The sequence below is a fragment of the Hoplias malabaricus genome, chromosome 2 (genome assembly GCF_029633855.1).
Source record: "Hoplias malabaricus isolate fHopMal1 chromosome 2, fHopMal1.hap1, whole genome shotgun sequence".
Taxonomy (NCBI): Eukaryota; Metazoa; Chordata; class Actinopteri; order Characiformes; family Erythrinidae; genus Hoplias; species Hoplias malabaricus.
Genome location: NC_089801.1, coordinates 10,638,152 through 10,655,736, shown reverse-complemented (window position 1 = coordinate 10,655,736; position 17,585 = coordinate 10,638,152). Strand labels below are relative to the sequence as shown.

The following is a 17,585-nucleotide window of genomic DNA, read 5'->3' as shown; positions in this document are numbered from 1 at the left end:
GAGTGTGGTGTGTTCTCCCTGTGTCTGTGTGGGTTTCCTCCGGGTGCTCTGGTTTCCTCCCACAGTCCAAAAACACACGTTGGTAGGTGGATTGGCGACTGAAAAAAAGTGTCAGTAGGTGTGTGTGTGTGTGTTGCCCTGTGAAGGACTGGCGCCCCCTCCAGGGTGTATTCCCACCTTGCGCCCCATGATTCCAGGTAGGCTCTGGACCCACTGTGACCCTGAACTGGATAAGCGCTTACAGATAATGAATGAATGAAATAACACCTGGGTATCAAACTTGCACAAACTACCAATATCAATGCTATCTTTACTAAAATGTTTATGCAAGTTATGTAGATCTTAGGGTGTAAGGGGTTAAAAATGCTACAGTAGTAGCTGGTGTTTAGCGTATATGCAGTCAGAGGATCAGATGCTGCAGGTTGATTGGGTTTTGGGGAAGATACGCTGCTAGCAGCAAGTGTTTTTCTTCCTCTGTTCTACTTCAGAATTCATTTAGTCCAAATCCCTCTCTTTCCTATTCGCAGATAACAAGAGCAGGGCTGGGGAGCTTAACACTCTGGCAAATCCTTCCCCATATACACCGAGCCAACACACTCAGACCCCGAGCCTGTGTTCCTGCCCTGGATTAGAAAAGCACTCTCTACACACACACAGCCTAACAACGCTTTTTAATGTGTTTCATTTGAAGCAAAAGCAGCTCTGGCACTCAGAGTGCAATTTTAAGGCTGACCTATCAGCAGCATTATCCAATCACAGAGATCGCAGAGGTATCAGGAAGGTTCCTGCAGAAAAAAACAACAACAACAAAAAAAAACAGCCAGAGTGTGTGGGTTTGTGCAAATGGAAATAATGTTCAATATGCACTGGCCTTCAAATGTTTAAGACGTCTGAATAGAACTATCTTCATTGAATATTGAAGATAAAACAGATTTGGAAATGTGCTAAAAGCTATAGTATGTCCCACAGTTTTCCATTTCAACAAACGGGTTCGATTAAGTTGTTTCTGACACTATGAGGTTCAGTTATCTGCAGAAATGAAAGGAGCACACAGCAGCTACCTGACCTCCCTTCTGTATGTATTTGTGTGGAAATACTTTGATTATTTATGCTGCATTTGCACTGCTAATAAAGGCATTCCCTGCATCATCAACCATGATATCATACCATATCTAAGTCCATATTAAATAAATAAATATTTATCAAATAATTATATATATATATATACATACAGGGACAATGAAACTGAAACACCTGTCATTTTAGTGTGGGAGGTTTCATGGCTAAATTGGAGCAGCCTGGTGGACAATCTTCATTAATTGCACATTGCACCAGTAAGACCATGTGCATCCAATGGTTCAATGGTTCCTGTGGTTCAATGGTACCAATACACACAGCAAGACTGGTGAAAGATTGGTTTGATGAACATGAAAGTGAAGGTGAACATCTCCCATGGCCTGCACAGTCACCAGATCTAAATATTATTGAGACACTTTGGGGTGTTTTGGAGGAGAGAGTCAGGAAACGTTTTCCTCCACCAGCATCACGTAGAGACCTGGCCACTATCCTGCAAGAAGAATGGCTTAAAATCCCTCTGACCACTGTGCAGGACTTGTACATGTCATTCCCAAGACGAATTGGTGCTGTATTGGCCGCAAAAGGAGGCCCTACACCATACTAATAAATTATTGTGGTCTAAAACCAGGTGTTTCAGTTTTATTGTCCAACCCCTGTATACACACACACAAACGGTGTCCAATAAAATTGTACCTCAACTTTTGTCCATTTTAGTGTAAAAACTTCATGATGAATACATACAATTTTTTTACATCGACTTCCACTGAAAGTTCAGGCAACAAACCAGAACCCACAATCATCTCTGCAACTTTACTCTGCACATTATTGCCTTGCTCCAATTCCATGTTGTTTGGCAGCGATGGATCAAAAAAGAGGAAATCCTGAAACCACAATAATAAGCTTTTCCTCCAAGCCTCAGCGAAACCTTTGAATATGGAACAAATGTTTCACACATTGAGAAGGTCATTGTGTAAACTCCAGATATTTCAGACTGGACAGATGCATTTGCATTAAATGAATCTCTTTAACTTTTTGCTGAACCTCAAATGCTGGATGCAACCTGCGGGACCCAGGTTTGACCCCCAGGACCGGCAGGAACATCCATGGCTAAAGTGCCCTTGAGCAAGACACTGAACCCCCAAACGCTCCCTGGGTCCCGGGGATGGCAGCACGCTGCTCTGGGTGTGTGTTCACAGCCCCTAGTGCACTAGTGTGTGTGTTTTCACTGCCACAGACAGGCAGGTTAAATGTGGAAGACACATTTTGTTGTGTGTTGTAAAATGAATTGCACATTATTATTATTATTATTAAATCAACTGCATCTAGTCCTGCTGAATATCACACGGCATCAGTACCAGGCTAGTCCACTGGTCAAGTTTGGGGTTTCAACTTTCAATTTATTTTCTCTTTCGTCCTCATTGCAGCCCACTGTTAATCATTTTCTCTTTGATCAGACGGCTTTAAACAAGTGTGTGGCAAGAGTGTGTTTCTTCTGTGCATGTGTGTGTGTGTGCCAGCAGTGCTCTCAAGCAGGGGGTGGAAGACACTGATATCCGTTTAATAGCCCACAGTGTGCTATTCACACACACACACAAACACACGCGTGCCCACTGGAGGAGGCCTATTGTTCCTGGCCTCATTTACGGTTACACCTACTTCCTCTGCAAACTGTGATGATGAGAGCATCCTCCAATCATTTACACACTATCAGCACCAGCAGATCCACACTCGGACCCAGGCATCCACACGAACAGTGCGAAATGTTCTGCTCATTTTGTTAAACACCAGAACAAAAACACTTATGGGTCATCTGGGATGGACACGATTTCAGTCGAGGGGAAAAACCTGCTTCATTATTCGGCCTTTAACTGTGTGGCACGGCTTAGTGGATGGCTGCAAAGTCTTTCTGCATACTTTGGGTTTATTTAGCCTGTTATGATACATACAACATGGTGTGCTGATGTGCAAAACAGGAAGAGACTGCGGTCACTCACCCTAGCACTCTGGCCTGCAATGAGCTGGTCATCTTCAGTCTGAACACTGGTACGGCTACGAGTGTCATAGTCCTCCTGCTCGAAATCAGAGTCGTCCTCCAGCTCTTCTGGGGTCTACAAAGAAACACACACATGCCTGTGTTATTTTGTTGTAGTGGTACAAGAGGTTTGGGAACTGAACTGAAGCACAGTCTTCGGAAGTTAATCGTGTTACTGCTTCCTGAAAAAAAAAAAAAAAACTAAACAAAAATGGACACCAAAGTTGTTTGGGTTAAATTAGTATTATGTTATCATCTGTAAAATACACTGAGTTTGACCTTCCCTAATACCTCCCACTTCCTACACCAGGGGTCGGCAACCTTTACCACTCAGAGAACCATTTGGACCCATTTCACACAGTAAAGAAAACACTGGGAGCCACAAAACCCTTTTGAAATTTTAAATGAAATAACACTGCGCAGAACAGGGTTTTTGTCTTTGTGCTATGTATAAACAAACTTTACTGTGTTACATTTATGAAATCAATGAACGACTGCAGAGAAAATGAAATAACTCCGAAAAAAAGACGTTGTGTTGAAGGTTAAGTAAAATACTCAATGTCTATTTGAGTCCTTGTAGTAATGGAAAAAAAACGCCGAACTTAAATTATCCACTGGCAGCAAACACAAATGCTGTCCTCTCTCTGCGTGACGTCATTATTTTACTGGCGCCGCCAGCGGTCAAAAAGTTCAAGAAACCGAACACTGGCGGGTGCCGCACGTTGGAAGTTGTGACGTGTATTAAGAGCGACAAAATATTTTAAATATTAAAATATTTAGTTGTTACAAGATCGCCATAATCTTCATAGAATTACATTTGGAAAACGAACGAACCAAAATAAAATACATTTTAATTAAATACTCATTAATTATTTTCAAAAGCTGAGACACATCAGAGGGATCAAAGAACCGCGGGTTGCCGACCCCTGTCCTATACAGTATACCCCAGAGTGATCTAGTCATGTCATCAGCATCTTATTATAAAGTATCTGTTCAGAATCTGTACACAACCCAAATAACACACACTTTCCTATTCGACAGCACTACCGCGTGAATCTTTGGGTCGGTCCTCCTTCATTCGCTTGCTGTGAGATTTAGCTGCTACCTTCATGACTCACAGCAGACGGACAGTGAGGCAACGCCCCGCTACCCAGTTCTCAGAGGACAAAGGAGCTGCTAACAGACCTCGAGACGTGTCAGCTATTCCAGCAGTCAGATTTCCATCAATAATTCACACCGACCCGCCGCTCCGGTTTCAAGCGACTTACATCATTGTTTTTAAAACTCCCGTTCGGTTTACATGCACGTCGTAATGAGCAGTTCCCTCTTAAAGCGGATCAAACAGCGCAGGAGGAGGGGCCATGGCCTCCAGGTCGTTACTCTCTGAGATGTCAGTGTTTTTGTTCTGTAAGTCATGATGCCTACAGACACAGAATCATCAAGCCCACCGGCTCAGTCATGAAGCCTGCACATACCTATTAGAGGAGAAGTTGCAGGGGATGACAGATGCGTGTGAGTGAAGGCAAAGGCTGAATGACTGGGCATTGCTGTCCCTGAAATCAGCATTTAAGTGTTTCACAACCAGGGGCGCAAAGCAAATTCTGATTTCAGAAATTCAACTGGGTTTGGTTGTGGTTTCAGACTGAAATTTTATCACAGCAAAATAAAATAAAAACAGCAGGTACCTCCACGCAGTCTCCACTCTCTGAATGTCCAGTGTATTATATAGAGACTTTAGTTTACATCAAGAGACTGAGAGCAAAAAAGACACGACTGGTGTGATGTAGAGAAGACGATAATTAGAGATTTAAAGGATGAAAGGATAGAACAGTTACAGAAAGAAAGGCTAGTGTTCGAGGATCTAAGGATGAAGTGGGACTATATGGATGGAGTGGGCTGGACCATGAAGGACTGATACTGGAAACCAATGGAGCTGATATAGAAAGTGTGTTAAAGGCTCAGATATTTGGTGTGTAGAAGCACTCAGAGAGCAGAATGAAGTTGATTCAAATACTTAGCAGCCAGATGTCTAAAGATAAGTATTTCATTAGCAAAAGTAGGCATTGAATAAAGACATCATCACTGATAATAGGCAGAGGGCAAAGGCGTGAAATAAGACCCAATGCTAATAGACAGTTTTTGTAAGTGACTTAATGTATGGCTCATGTATAAGTAAGGAATCTAATGTTATAATTGTATTTCTTCAAACTTAGGCACAAACAGAGACAACATCAGTGACAGTGTGCACATGAAGTGATTCTGTAGTTAAAGGGGCGACTAACACTTTTTTAAATCCTTGTTTAGCTTTGGGAAACAGTACAGTGTTCGTTGTATTAAGTGGATGTGTGTAAAGAAGTGCTTTAGTCAGGAGTAAAAACATAAATCCAGATGTCATCAGTTTAACAGTGAAAGCTGAGATGAGCACTGTGCATGATTTGAACAATAGGCAAAAAAAAAAAAAACATAGTAAACACGAGGGGGCCAAAGACAGGTCCCTGGAGGACCTCGTAAGTAACAGGAGCCGTGGATTAGTTGTGTTTACACAAACAGTTGTCTGTATGTAAGATAAAACTGGAATGAGTCAAAAACAGCAATGGACAACAACTGCGAACGGTGCCGACTGGAGCCGCTACTTTTACGAAAATGAAAAGTATGAAACAAGATTCTCTTACACAGTATGTGGCATATGAAGAGAAAACAAGGGACCATTTTCTTTACTACTGTGCTGAGACTGATTTAGATTGATAGAAAGCCACAGCGTCTGCTGTAGCCTCTAATGAAAATCCCTAAGGGTGTGGACACGACTACATGGAATAAATCATACACTGCCATTGCCTAATCTCATACGGATGGTCCTGTCCATGTTAACGGAATGAGATATATTCTCGGACAAATACGTAAAGATATACATTTCGGGCGTGTTTTCAAACTCAGGCATGAGTGCATGTTCCCTTCCTTTTCTACATCAGGAGTATGACTATTTTCAAAGTCAAAACCCCATGCCAAGTGGCAGCCACCACAGCCTGGCAACGGAGTAGCAACACTAATGGATTCTGCAAGTGGCTCCCAGGCTGAGAGTGGACGACTGCTGTCAAACTGGACAAAAGAGCAGAGGCTGCCTTCTCGCTGTGGAAAGTATATCTGCACTTCTTAATTATCCTCTACCTCTCTCCGTTCACTGCCACTCCAAAGCACAGCGTCCTATTATTAAGGAACAGCGCATTATTCATCTTTATGGCGTTTGATGTTTCTCCTGCTGTGACTGTAGGGGCTGTAGTGATGAAAAGGGCCTTTTTAACTTCACTGAAGGTGACAGCACATGCAAAACAAACAGCACATACACCATTGTACTCAACAATGCTGTTAGGGGCAATTCTGCTATAAAGTACACCTCTTAAACATATGTGCTGTGTTTTAGTGTGTCTCTATTAATACCCACAAGACAGGCGTTTTCTCACGGCCCACTAAGACATTCAACATAAATGAAGGTACTCTGTTCTGCACATAAAATTACACAAGTGTGTCACACTATCGTAAATTCTGCTACGGCACACACACTGCCTGTCAAAAGACTGGGAACACGTGTTTTAGTAAACACAGGACACAGATTAAAAAAAAAGAAAATCTCAGACTATATACAAGCAGTAAGTGTGGCGCTTGTATAAATGTCATTGCAATTACAATAAACACAATAAGTGATTTAAAAAAATAAAACCGTAAAAAATGTTTTCTCTAAAACGTAGTGGACGTGCTGTGAGCGAGTGAAGAACAAGGTTATTTCAAGATAGCAGCACACTCGAGTTAACACAATGTCATGTTTATTAACCTCTAAAACCGGGTATTGAATGATAATCTCAAGGAACACTGCACTAGAAAGGGTTAAACCAACATATTCACACAGAATAATTACTACTTTCCGTAATAATGTTGTTTTTATATCAGATATACATTTTAAAATGTAATAAATCAGAGAATAATTTATAGTACAGTGGAACCTCTAACGAACGCCTGTACTTACGAACTTTCCAAGATACGAAAGGGCGTTTGAATATTTTTTGCCTCCACCAATGAACCACGACTCTAGAAACGAACCGGCGGCTGGAAATGGCCACTGACCCCAAGCGGCGAGTCTCCCAGCGCCCAGACTTGAGTGAGCTTTTAAGATTAGCAAATTGTAGCTTTAGCAATTTAGCATTAGTGTAAATAGCAGACATCGAATTTTGTGCTAAGTTAAGCCGTATCTACACTTCGTCTCCCTACATTCACCGCCTACTCCCCGTTATTCCACCCACCCCCCACCTCCCGTCATACAGCCAGTGCCTGTGTTACTCCTCCAGCCAGTCGTCAAGTCTTCAAGGTAGTGATATGTAACCACTTAAACCTTTTTTATTTCTTTTTTATTACTGTTACCACTGTATTTCTATTTTATTTTTAGTAACGCTACATGTATTTTTTTTACTAATTTGAGAGTGTTGTAAACATATATCAGTGCAAAAAGGGTGACTTTGGGGTGGGGGCTGGAACGCATTAATTGCTTTTCCATTATTTTAAATGGGGTAAATTGACTCGAGAAACGAACTTTTCCACTTACGAACCGGTCACGGATCAAGTTCGTAGGTAGAGGTTCCACTGTATTATCTTTTTTATTTTTATATCTATACTATTAAACCCCTCTACCATACACACACGCACCTGCACATGTTTGTTAAAATAACCTGCTAACATCATCTTCATGTTCATTTTCCTGCGCATATTAAAGGATGATTTGACAGTCAGTTGAAATAACATACAGGCGCAAAGGTTGTTTAAACATCTGAAGGGTTTGAGTGCTCATGAACAGCTTCATCAAGAGGATAAAACGCATTAACTCTTTAATGTTAGTCCAATGCGGTGGCTTTTGTCAGTTGGGGTTTTACAGATATTTTTATGGATAAAGGCAAGGTTTAAAAAGAGGACTATTTAATACACAATTTAACAAGGAGACATCACCCCAGTCTTTAGGTGTCCAACCTACCTCAGAGATCAGCTACTGTGTTACTGTACACTGTGGGATTGAGAAGAGGCTCAGTAACATGAAAGCTCTCAGAGGTACCCACCCTAATCATCAGCACAGCTTTCCTGATGTCACGCACTCCATCGTAGACCAGGCGAGATGCGTCAATGAACTCATTCTCCTCAAAGGGCTGCGGGGGATTGGTGCTCAGAGCTTCGATGGCTACCTCCACCTGCTCTGCAAAGCGAGGCATCACTGCACAACAGAGACAGAGGAAAGGGGGAGACGACAGGCCCAGGGGGTGATGGGAGAGAAGAGAAGAGAAACAGAGGATTACACACATCTTTCAAAAGTTTGTAGCATGCCCCACAGCTGTAAAAGACATAAACAGAAAAGTGGGAAAGGTCAGATTCATGAAAGCTTTCCAAAAGAAGGAAATCTACCAAGAATGTCAGCAGATATTCGCCACGTCCCAAAGCCTAGCCGGCACCCGAGGTGGGACGGGTCTTCGCTAGGACTGTCCTCCCAAGACTCCTCATTAGTAGCCTATACAGTAGATCACAGAATCGAAACCCTCTAAAAACCAGCGTGGTGACATCATCAGACACAAACCACAAATGAAAAGCTGCAGAGAAAACTTTCATTCTTTGGTGGAACTGAACGAGTGGTTTTCTTAAGGAGCGCTCGACCTATTTAAATTCGTGCTGTGAGTCGATCCCTAAGGGAGTGCATGGTGTAAATGCCCAGGCTCGGGGACATTCATGAAGAAGCCTGGAGAGGCCTGTCTGTCAGAGCAGGAGACAATGCCATAACACAGAGTGGAAAAAGGGAAAATGTCACTCTGGAAATACCAGGCATGCGAGCAGCCCGTCCACCAATTAACCACTTCACCTCGTCTGAGCACACGTCAAGCACCTGTCTGCTTTCATGTTAGAGCTCAGAGGCTGGAGAATGCATCTCAGTGACAGCACACACACCCTGAGCCGGGGAGAAATCCACATCTTCACGCACTTCTCCTCCCCATTAAACAAAAGGTCAGAGATAAGAACGGGGCCTTCGCCTGAACTGAATGTTGATGTAAATGTAAATGTAAATGTGTCTAATGATAATAATAAAAGGTTCTGATGTGTTAGCAAAGAGAATATTCTAGCATGTTCAGACAGGAAGCCCACATCTGGTTAATAACTTAGCAGAGCTATTCTCTAAAAGAGCACCGACCAATGCCTAGAGCAGGGCGATAATTAAAGTCACCAATTGTGAAAATAATTGGTATTTGGGATTCCTGACCTGTCCAAAATGGAAACCAAAGTCATCACATATGTATGCAGAATGAGGCAAAGACTCACTAGCATGATAAAAAATTGAAGAAAAACTACTGAGCTCCGAGCATCGTTGAGACGCATGCTAAACCCCGGAACAAGATCATGAGAGCTCGTAAAATATTCAACAAATGGGTAGAAGCAAGAAGGGACAGTTTTAACAGGAAAGCACACAGTTATTAATAGCCACACTCACCAGCCCACAGCGGACGGCGTTAGCCAAAGACGCGATGCTAATATTCCAGAATTATGTGTGAAGCCGCCCATAGCGATAATCTGGGATAAACTTTATAATTTCACATGGGAGGGATAAAATGAACTCACTGAGGCAGTAGAAGGAAGGCACACAAAAGGTTGAATTGAATTAGGATGCTATGCTAATATCCCAGAATGATGTTTTATGTCTTAATCGATTCCTGTGCATACTTCTGGCTGAGGCTGTTCGTAGGAATAATCTGGGACAGACTCAGGAAGGATAAAGGACTTCACTGCGACAGTGTCAGCTAAGGCAAGGCTAGCCAAAGTATGCTATGCTAAAACTCCTGAATTATGTGTCTTAAAGCTTAGGGCAGCACAGTGGTGCAGCAGGTGGTGTCGCAGTCACACAGCTCCGGGGGCCTGGAGGTTGTGGGTTTGATTCCCGCTCCGGGTGACTGTCTGTGAGGAGTTGGTGTGTTCTCCTGGTGTCTGCGTGGGTTTCCTCCGGGTGCTCCGGTTTCCTCCCACAGTCCAAAAACACATGTTGGTAGGTGGATTGGCGATTCAAAAGTGTCCGTAGGTGTGAGTGAGTGTGTGTTGCCCTGTGAAGGACTGGCGCCCCCTCCAGGGTGTATTCCCGCCTTGTGCCCAATGATTCCAGGTAGGCTCTGGACCCACCGCGACCCTGAATTGGATAAGCACTTACAGATAATGAATGAATTAATGAACTCAAAGCTTCACACACTTCTGTACTTTGACTCAGAACGGACAAAACGAGGGCGACTCACTCTGTGGGACTGCTTTATGGGATTGCTTTAACCCAGGGCAACACTTGCTGGCATTTTTCAGTGTGAAATGAGATGAATAAACAAAGCCAAATCAGTTCATCATTAAAGATAGGTTTAAAAATCCCTATTTACAAAAAGTCACAAATTTATGCCAAACACAAAAAGGTGCTAAAAAGTCTTTTATCTGCCCCCCTCTCTCTACTCTTCCTTTAACACACATTTAATTCATTTTAATCCACTTACTGCAGAAGCGTAAAACAGGCTTTGGGGAATTTTTGCCATGACTTTTAAATAGAAATATTTAAATGCTCTCCGAGCTGTTAATGAGTAAAGTTGCTTACGGTGAGGAGCTATTTCAACCCGGACCAGTGAGAAATGATGAGAAGAATTAAAAGGCACCGTGCTGGAATGGATTATTTCCTCTGAGGGGGAGAAGGGGTGTGGGGATAAGTTGAGACCGAAATCGAGCAAGCAGTCAGATACGCACAATGGGTATTTAAAAGACATTTTCATGAATGCGGTGCTTAGGCAAAGAGGCAGAACATGCAGATAGAGTGTAGAGAATCATTTCATTGTGAGCAGAGACAGTTGATGTTGAGAGGCTGAGGCCAGCATGCATAATAGGCTTAAAATGAGAGAGTCAGGGAAAATGACACATTTTTAATGCCTCATACGTCTTCCAGCGCTGAAAACAACACAAATGCTTCAAACGGAACACAAAAGCCTTCATTTAAAGCCACTGTAACAATGTAACTTGCCGTTTAGTTTGAGGAGAATTAAAGGAATTCAAAGGAAGAAATGCGATGTCAGAATCAGTTTATAACAATAGTAGATAAGAAAGAGCATCTCCGGAAAAAACATAACCCCGGGAAGAATTTTTTTGGTTTTAATAAGGATCCACCGCATTTGGCTTCAGAAAGAACCTATTAATGAATGATTCTATAAAGCCACTGTCCATTCATTTGTAAGTACAGTGGAACCTCTACTAATGAACACCTATACTAATGAACTTTCCAAGATACGAACCGGGCATTTGAATATTTTTTGCCTCCACCAACGAACCATGACTCTAGAAATGAACCCAAGGCTCCGCTGAGCCGGTAGCTGTAAATGGCCACTGACCCCAATAGGCGAGTCTCCCAACGCCCAGACTTGAGTGAGATTTTAAGATTAGCAAATTGTAGCTTTAGCAATTTATCATTAGTGTAAATAGCAGACATCGAAATTCGTGCTAAGTTAAGCCGTATCTACACTTCGTCTCCCCACATTCACCACCTACTCTCCGTTATTCCACCCCCCAACCCCCCCACCTCCCGTCATACAGCCAGTGCCTGTGTTACTCCTCCAGCCAGTCGTCACGTCTTCAAGGTAGCGATATGTAACCACTTAAACTTTATTATTACTGTTACCACTGTATTTCTTTTATTGTTAGTAACGCTACATGTATTTTTTTTACTAATTTGAGAGTGTTGTAAACGTTTATCAGTGCAAAAAGGGTGACTTTCGGGGTGGGGGCTGGAACGCATTAATTGCTTTTCCATTATTTTAAATGGGGAAAATTGACTCGAGAATCGAACTTTTCCACTTACGAACCGGTCACGGAACGGATCAAGTTCGTAAGTAGAGGTTCCACTGTATTTGAAAACATTCTGATGGATAAACATTTATCAGTGTTATATTCAAATATAATATAAATCCCTTGCTAAAAAGAACTACACATACACACTCTTACACAAACACACACTAATACATTCGTAAATGCAATGAGCTCCTGTTCCTTTGGAAGACACTAGAACTGTCTTTAGTAAAAGAAATGTAGATTCATTTGCAAATTTGTGAGTGGGAAGAAAATCTTCGTAATATAATGACTTCACATGGTGAAAAGAGCTCTTAGAAACCTTTATTTTTTGAAGTCTAGATGATGGATTGAGTTGTGTCACAAGCAGTGACTCAGCAAGTACAACAGCGCTCCTGTCTGTGGGTTTTTGTTGTTTGAGTTATGGAACATGTGTCTCGCTGCCCAGCAGCTTAACCCCTACACAGTGGCTTAAGTGGAGAATGAGAAAGTGACGGATGCCCTGCGCGACTGCCATTTGGCCTTGCTGGGATAAAATCACCATCATGTTCCGTGCACAGGAAAACACTCCTAACCTGCCGCTGAACTGCCGAATCAGTCATATGAGCTCATGTCCGCCCAAGGTGTCTGTTTGTATAGAGGCTGGTGATTACGGGGCAGTATTTTCTCTCCGCCTGGACACACACTGGCATTAGCCCTATCCACCACGGTGAGCCATATGACAGCTGGAGAACCACTGCAGCCTTCCAGACAGAGCAATAACGTCAGCCATAAGTCACATTTTCAATCTCACAGGCTCTAACGACAGGGTAATTCCCCTCCCGTAGGAAGATTACTTGGGATGCGCGGGACGAGAAGTGAGGGGAAGAAAGCAGCCGTCAGCAGGTTGCTATTTTAGGCCTCAAGGACACGGCAAAGTTTAGAGACCAATATGTGAACAAATCACCAGTAAAGTGGCGTAGAGGCTCTGTGCAGCTCCTGAGCTGCTCACTGTAATTCTACTATCCGCCTTTCACCCCAAACACATGTGTAGACACTGATCAGCGATACCTTGTTTTTATGATCAGTGTCCATTCTCTCAGCTCCACTGACCATGCACTGCCACAACTGTTTACGGCTGCACTGCACCTTGTGCATGCGCAGCATTTATTTTCTGAGGATGTGCACAACCAATGCACCAAACCGACACAGGATACACAAGGTACATTGCTAAAATACTATAATGAATCACCTATTAGTTGAGTATGAATTGTGTCTAGCAGCAGGTAGTGTCGCAGTCACACAGCTCCAGGGACCCTGAGGTTGTGGGTTCGGTTCCTGCTCTGGGTGACTGTCTGTGAGGAGTGTGGTGTGTTCTCCCTGTGTCTGTGTGGGTTTCCTCCGGGTGCTCCGGCTTCCTCCCACAGTCCAAAAGCACACGTTGGTAGGTGGATTGGCGACTCAAAAGTGTCTGTAGGTGTGAGTGTGTGAGTCAATGTGTGTGTGTGTTACACCCTGTGAAGGACTGGCGCCCCCTCCAGGGTGTATTCCTGCCTTGCGCCCATTGATTCCAGGTAGGCTCTGGACCCACCGTGACCCTGAACTGGATAAGCGCTTACAGATAATGAATGAATGAATTGTGTCTAATGAAAAGAACATATCTCCTCTTCATAAATGTTTATGTGAAAACAGTCACAGTTTAGTCAGAGCGTCATGTTCTGTTTGCTTGGTTTTAACTGGAACATTTTAGAAGCTCTTTAAAAGACTGCTCAAAGAGTGTCGGCAGTGAATGTGTTAAATACTTCAGCAACTTTTAACACCTGAAAAACTGTGGACGACTCACATGTATGAATGTGTAAATGAATTCTGACAGCCTTGTTAAAAATTCACACTACCTACATGCAAACTTTCGTCTTCTTCTCTCTCCTCTCTCACTTTCCCCTCCTCCCCCTTTCTGTATCTCAGCCTTCTGAGTTTGGAAGTCCTGCTGTAAGTTGCTGAGCAGGGAGTTGAGTGTGCTTTTGAGTTCGGCAGATCGGACACAAAGCCAGAGATAGAGCCCGGTGCTTTGTTTGATCTTCTGCCCCTTCACTGCGGCCGTTCTCGCCACTTCATCATCTCTCTCTCTTTTGCTCAAAACAAAGAAACTCATTTGCATTTCAAGGAGGCTTGTCGAGGTTTGATAAATAGATGAGGAAGCAGTAGGTCATGTAATCAGAATGGCCTGGTCACTCCAGCGCTCATCTTCTGGCCACTGCCTCTAACTGAATAAAATACTGGCTTGATTTTACTGGGTGTGTACCTCTTTTCCACAGCGATGAGCAGATATATGTTTTTATTTTCTATGAAAGTAGACTGGTTTGTCTCATATTCTCATTTGTTTCTCATAAGAACGATAAAACTATAATTCAGATGGAAGTGCAGTGAAGCTAATGGGAACGGATGAAATCAATCTTTTACACAAAGAGTGCGTATGTCTGCTGCGAAGGACCTATGACACTGGAAAACAAACAAACACAAAATGAAACAATAATAAACAACAACAACAAAACCCCAGCCTGGTCTATTATGTTCACGAATGTTCTGGCTGGTTATACATCACATCTTGCTGTTCAAATAAACATCGACTCTGTGGGCAGAGAATCAGGGGGTGGGATGACTCCGAATCATATACGTTCAGGTTTAGAGGGGACTGAGGCAGGCAGTTTATATTTATTTAGTTCAGGCCAGTGCTCAAACACAGACTCAGGATTATGTTTGCCACTCGTTAGACTCGAACCAACCCTGATAATATAATGTCTCATGCTTTTGGGCTGCAGAAGGAACACTGAGTGTGTGGGGCTCCCCAAGCACTGCTTCAAAACCAGGGTGGTCGAGCACCAAACTCGCACCTTTCAACATGGATTAAGACCGTCAGAGCCGTCATTGAGAAATCTGATAGTGCTCAGAGATTGTCTGTTTATAGTATGTCCTACATTCATTGTTGGGGGTACAGTGTAACACACTACTTTGTTACTCATGTCTGTGTTACTCATGTGTTACTCATATCGGTATTAATTACACATGCTTATCCTTCATCACCAGTAACAGCTCACGCTACTTTATGAATGAGACCAGTGCAATGCAACTGCAACTCAGCAAACAATCCATCAAAATACCTAATCATGCTAATGAAGCGGACGGACACAGGCGCTCAGCCTCAGCTTCACAGGCCAGAACTTTCATCTGTACACTGTAGATATTATTCAGGAATATCTGCTTAGAGGCAGCCATTTGGACTGTTTCTACTGGCTAGTGTTGAGTTTGTCAAACCACCGAATTCGTAACTGTAATGGACATACGATTCCTAATGACATGCCTTTGAAGTAACGGCCTTGGAAAACAGCAACTGTTTTCACTGAACTGTCCAGCTGCTGCAGATCTGTAGTAGAGTTTTACAGAGTGTCGCACAGGAAAAGCAATGAGTAAATATCCAAAATCGCAGAACATGAAGTCTGCATTTGCACAATGCTGAGTAATTGGCTTGTATAGCCTTAATTAATTGAAAGCAACATTACCCTTGTGGCTCTGGTGCTAAACTAAAGAACCAAATGTGTTCTGGCTGATAAAAAACATTTGGTTTGGGGGAATGCATCCCTCTAAAGCAGTAGCCTCTTTGAAAAATAGAAGCAACTTCCTTTAAATGTTGCTTCTTAGTGTGGGTGATTTTGCCTCCTGACTTGTGTAGAGTGCAGAATATGTGTCGTGATATTACACAGATTCATCTCACTGCTTCCCTCTTTTACTTGTTTCAGCAATAAAAATGTTTTTGTATCTCACACTCCTTCTCGCTCTACTTACAGAAGCTACAAACAGGCAAACCCAGACATGCCAGTGAAACATGTTGAGCACTTGGGATTGATCATTACTACACACAATGCTTTTCAATCCACTGATTAGTGCAGTTCATTAACGAACGAGCCAAACGAACACAGATTAATATATACCAGCTTTACTCAGAGTGCACCGAATAATTATATACAATTAAATACCAACCAAAATAATGTACGTGTATCGACACAACTCAACCCATCACAGTGCAGTATTATTACGTCCTTAAACTGCAAGCTTATAATTCAGTTATTAAAATAATGATAAATTAATTGGTAGCTGCTATATTCTTAAACACTTTTAATTAAAACTGCGATGTTAATCTCTTCTGACGGAGGCACGCGCTAGAACACAATGATTTTTATTTACACAATAAATAATAAACCAGAGACAGACTTAGATAACTTGACATGATACTAGACAGAGAGACTTTGACAGATAGAGAGGGAACAGGACAGAGAAACCTAGAGGGAGCTAAACAGACAGAGAAACAGACTCAACCTAGACATAGAACTAAATAGACAAACCTGGACACAGAGGGCTAAACAGAAAGAGCTAAAGATGCTAAGCTAAGACAGAGAACTAGACATGGAAGATCTAAACAGACAGAGAGACAGAGAAAGACAGACAGTTGGAGAAACCGACAACAATGGAGCGAGGAACAGATGAGACAGAATGACGGTGGAAACAACAACAGGAAACGAAACAAAACGAATGACCGACAAACAGGAAGGAGGTGGAACAAAGGCGGGACATGGGCGGAGACATGAACAATAACAAACAGAGCCATGTGCTAAGTGAGCACACGGCAGGGAAAACAGACACGACAGGACAAGGGCGTGACACTCGAAGTTTTTTTTTTTAGTAAGAGAATACACACAAAGTAAATATTTTCTGTGTTGTTTCTGTGAAACAACATCAGAGTTTAATTCTGCACATATAAACCAATTTAGAATTGGACGCTTCCAAAACACTCCAAAAATATTTGGTCAGAGGCACAATACGAGTAAAACTTCAGGATACATTTCAATAAATTCCAAAATGTGAAGAGATAATGACCAGATCAAAAAGGAGCTTTCAGCAAAGGTTCACTCCTTTCAAGCAAAGATGTGTTGTGGCTCACCATTTTGCGCCAGACTTTCTGAGAGTATTGTCAAACAGTTCAAAAGACTGAGGTAATCTGGAGAAATCTCTGTCTGGGTAAAAAGGTGTTGAAGTGCATGAACTTTGAGCCCGCAGACGGCATGAGAAACTGTCATGCTACTGTGATAAATACAGCCAAATGGTCTCGGGAGCACTTTGGAAAACACTTATCACAGTCAAGAAATTCAACCTGTAATTGGAGCACACTAAGGGAAGTCTACACTATGTGGAAATGCTAATGAGTGTCATGGGCCCTAGTTAACATCAAATGGCCAAAAATATAACGGAAGCATGTTGTGGTCAGAGGAGCCGATGTTTCAGCTTGTTGAATGTTGTGTTTTCCATGCTAATGACAAAAAGGAACCATCCAGATTGTTATCAGTGGCAGGTGCACAGCCAATATATCTCTAATGGTATTTGGCTGGGGGCGGGGCAGCAACGGCATCCTGGAAAGTCCATGGTTATTTCGGCAAGACAATCCCAAGCCTCATTTTGTACAAGATACAACAGCATTGCTTCATATAAACAGAGTGCATGTGCTTGACTGACCTGCCAATTGTCACGATCTGTCGTCTATGACACTTCCTGACGAGGAGAATCAGGAAACCTC

General features: G+C 42.6%; 1 protein-coding gene across 10 annotated transcripts in view; it reads right to left on the bottom strand.

Moving 5' to 3' along the window:
• The window catches only part of ctnna2 (catenin (cadherin-associated protein), alpha 2), a 564,720-nt gene that overhangs the window by 11,240 nt on the left and 535,895 nt on the right, over positions 1-17,585 (bottom strand). For all 10 annotated transcript variants that reach the window (XM_066656026.1, XM_066655991.1, XM_066655999.1 and 7 more), the window contains 2 exons: positions 8,206-8,357; positions 3,072-3,185 (listed from right to left, as the gene is read on the bottom strand). In XM_066656026.1, coding sequence (XP_066512123.1) covers positions 3,072-3,185; positions 8,206-8,357 — 266 coding nt within the window. The remainder of the gene's footprint in view (positions 1-3,071; positions 3,186-8,205; positions 8,358-17,585) is intronic.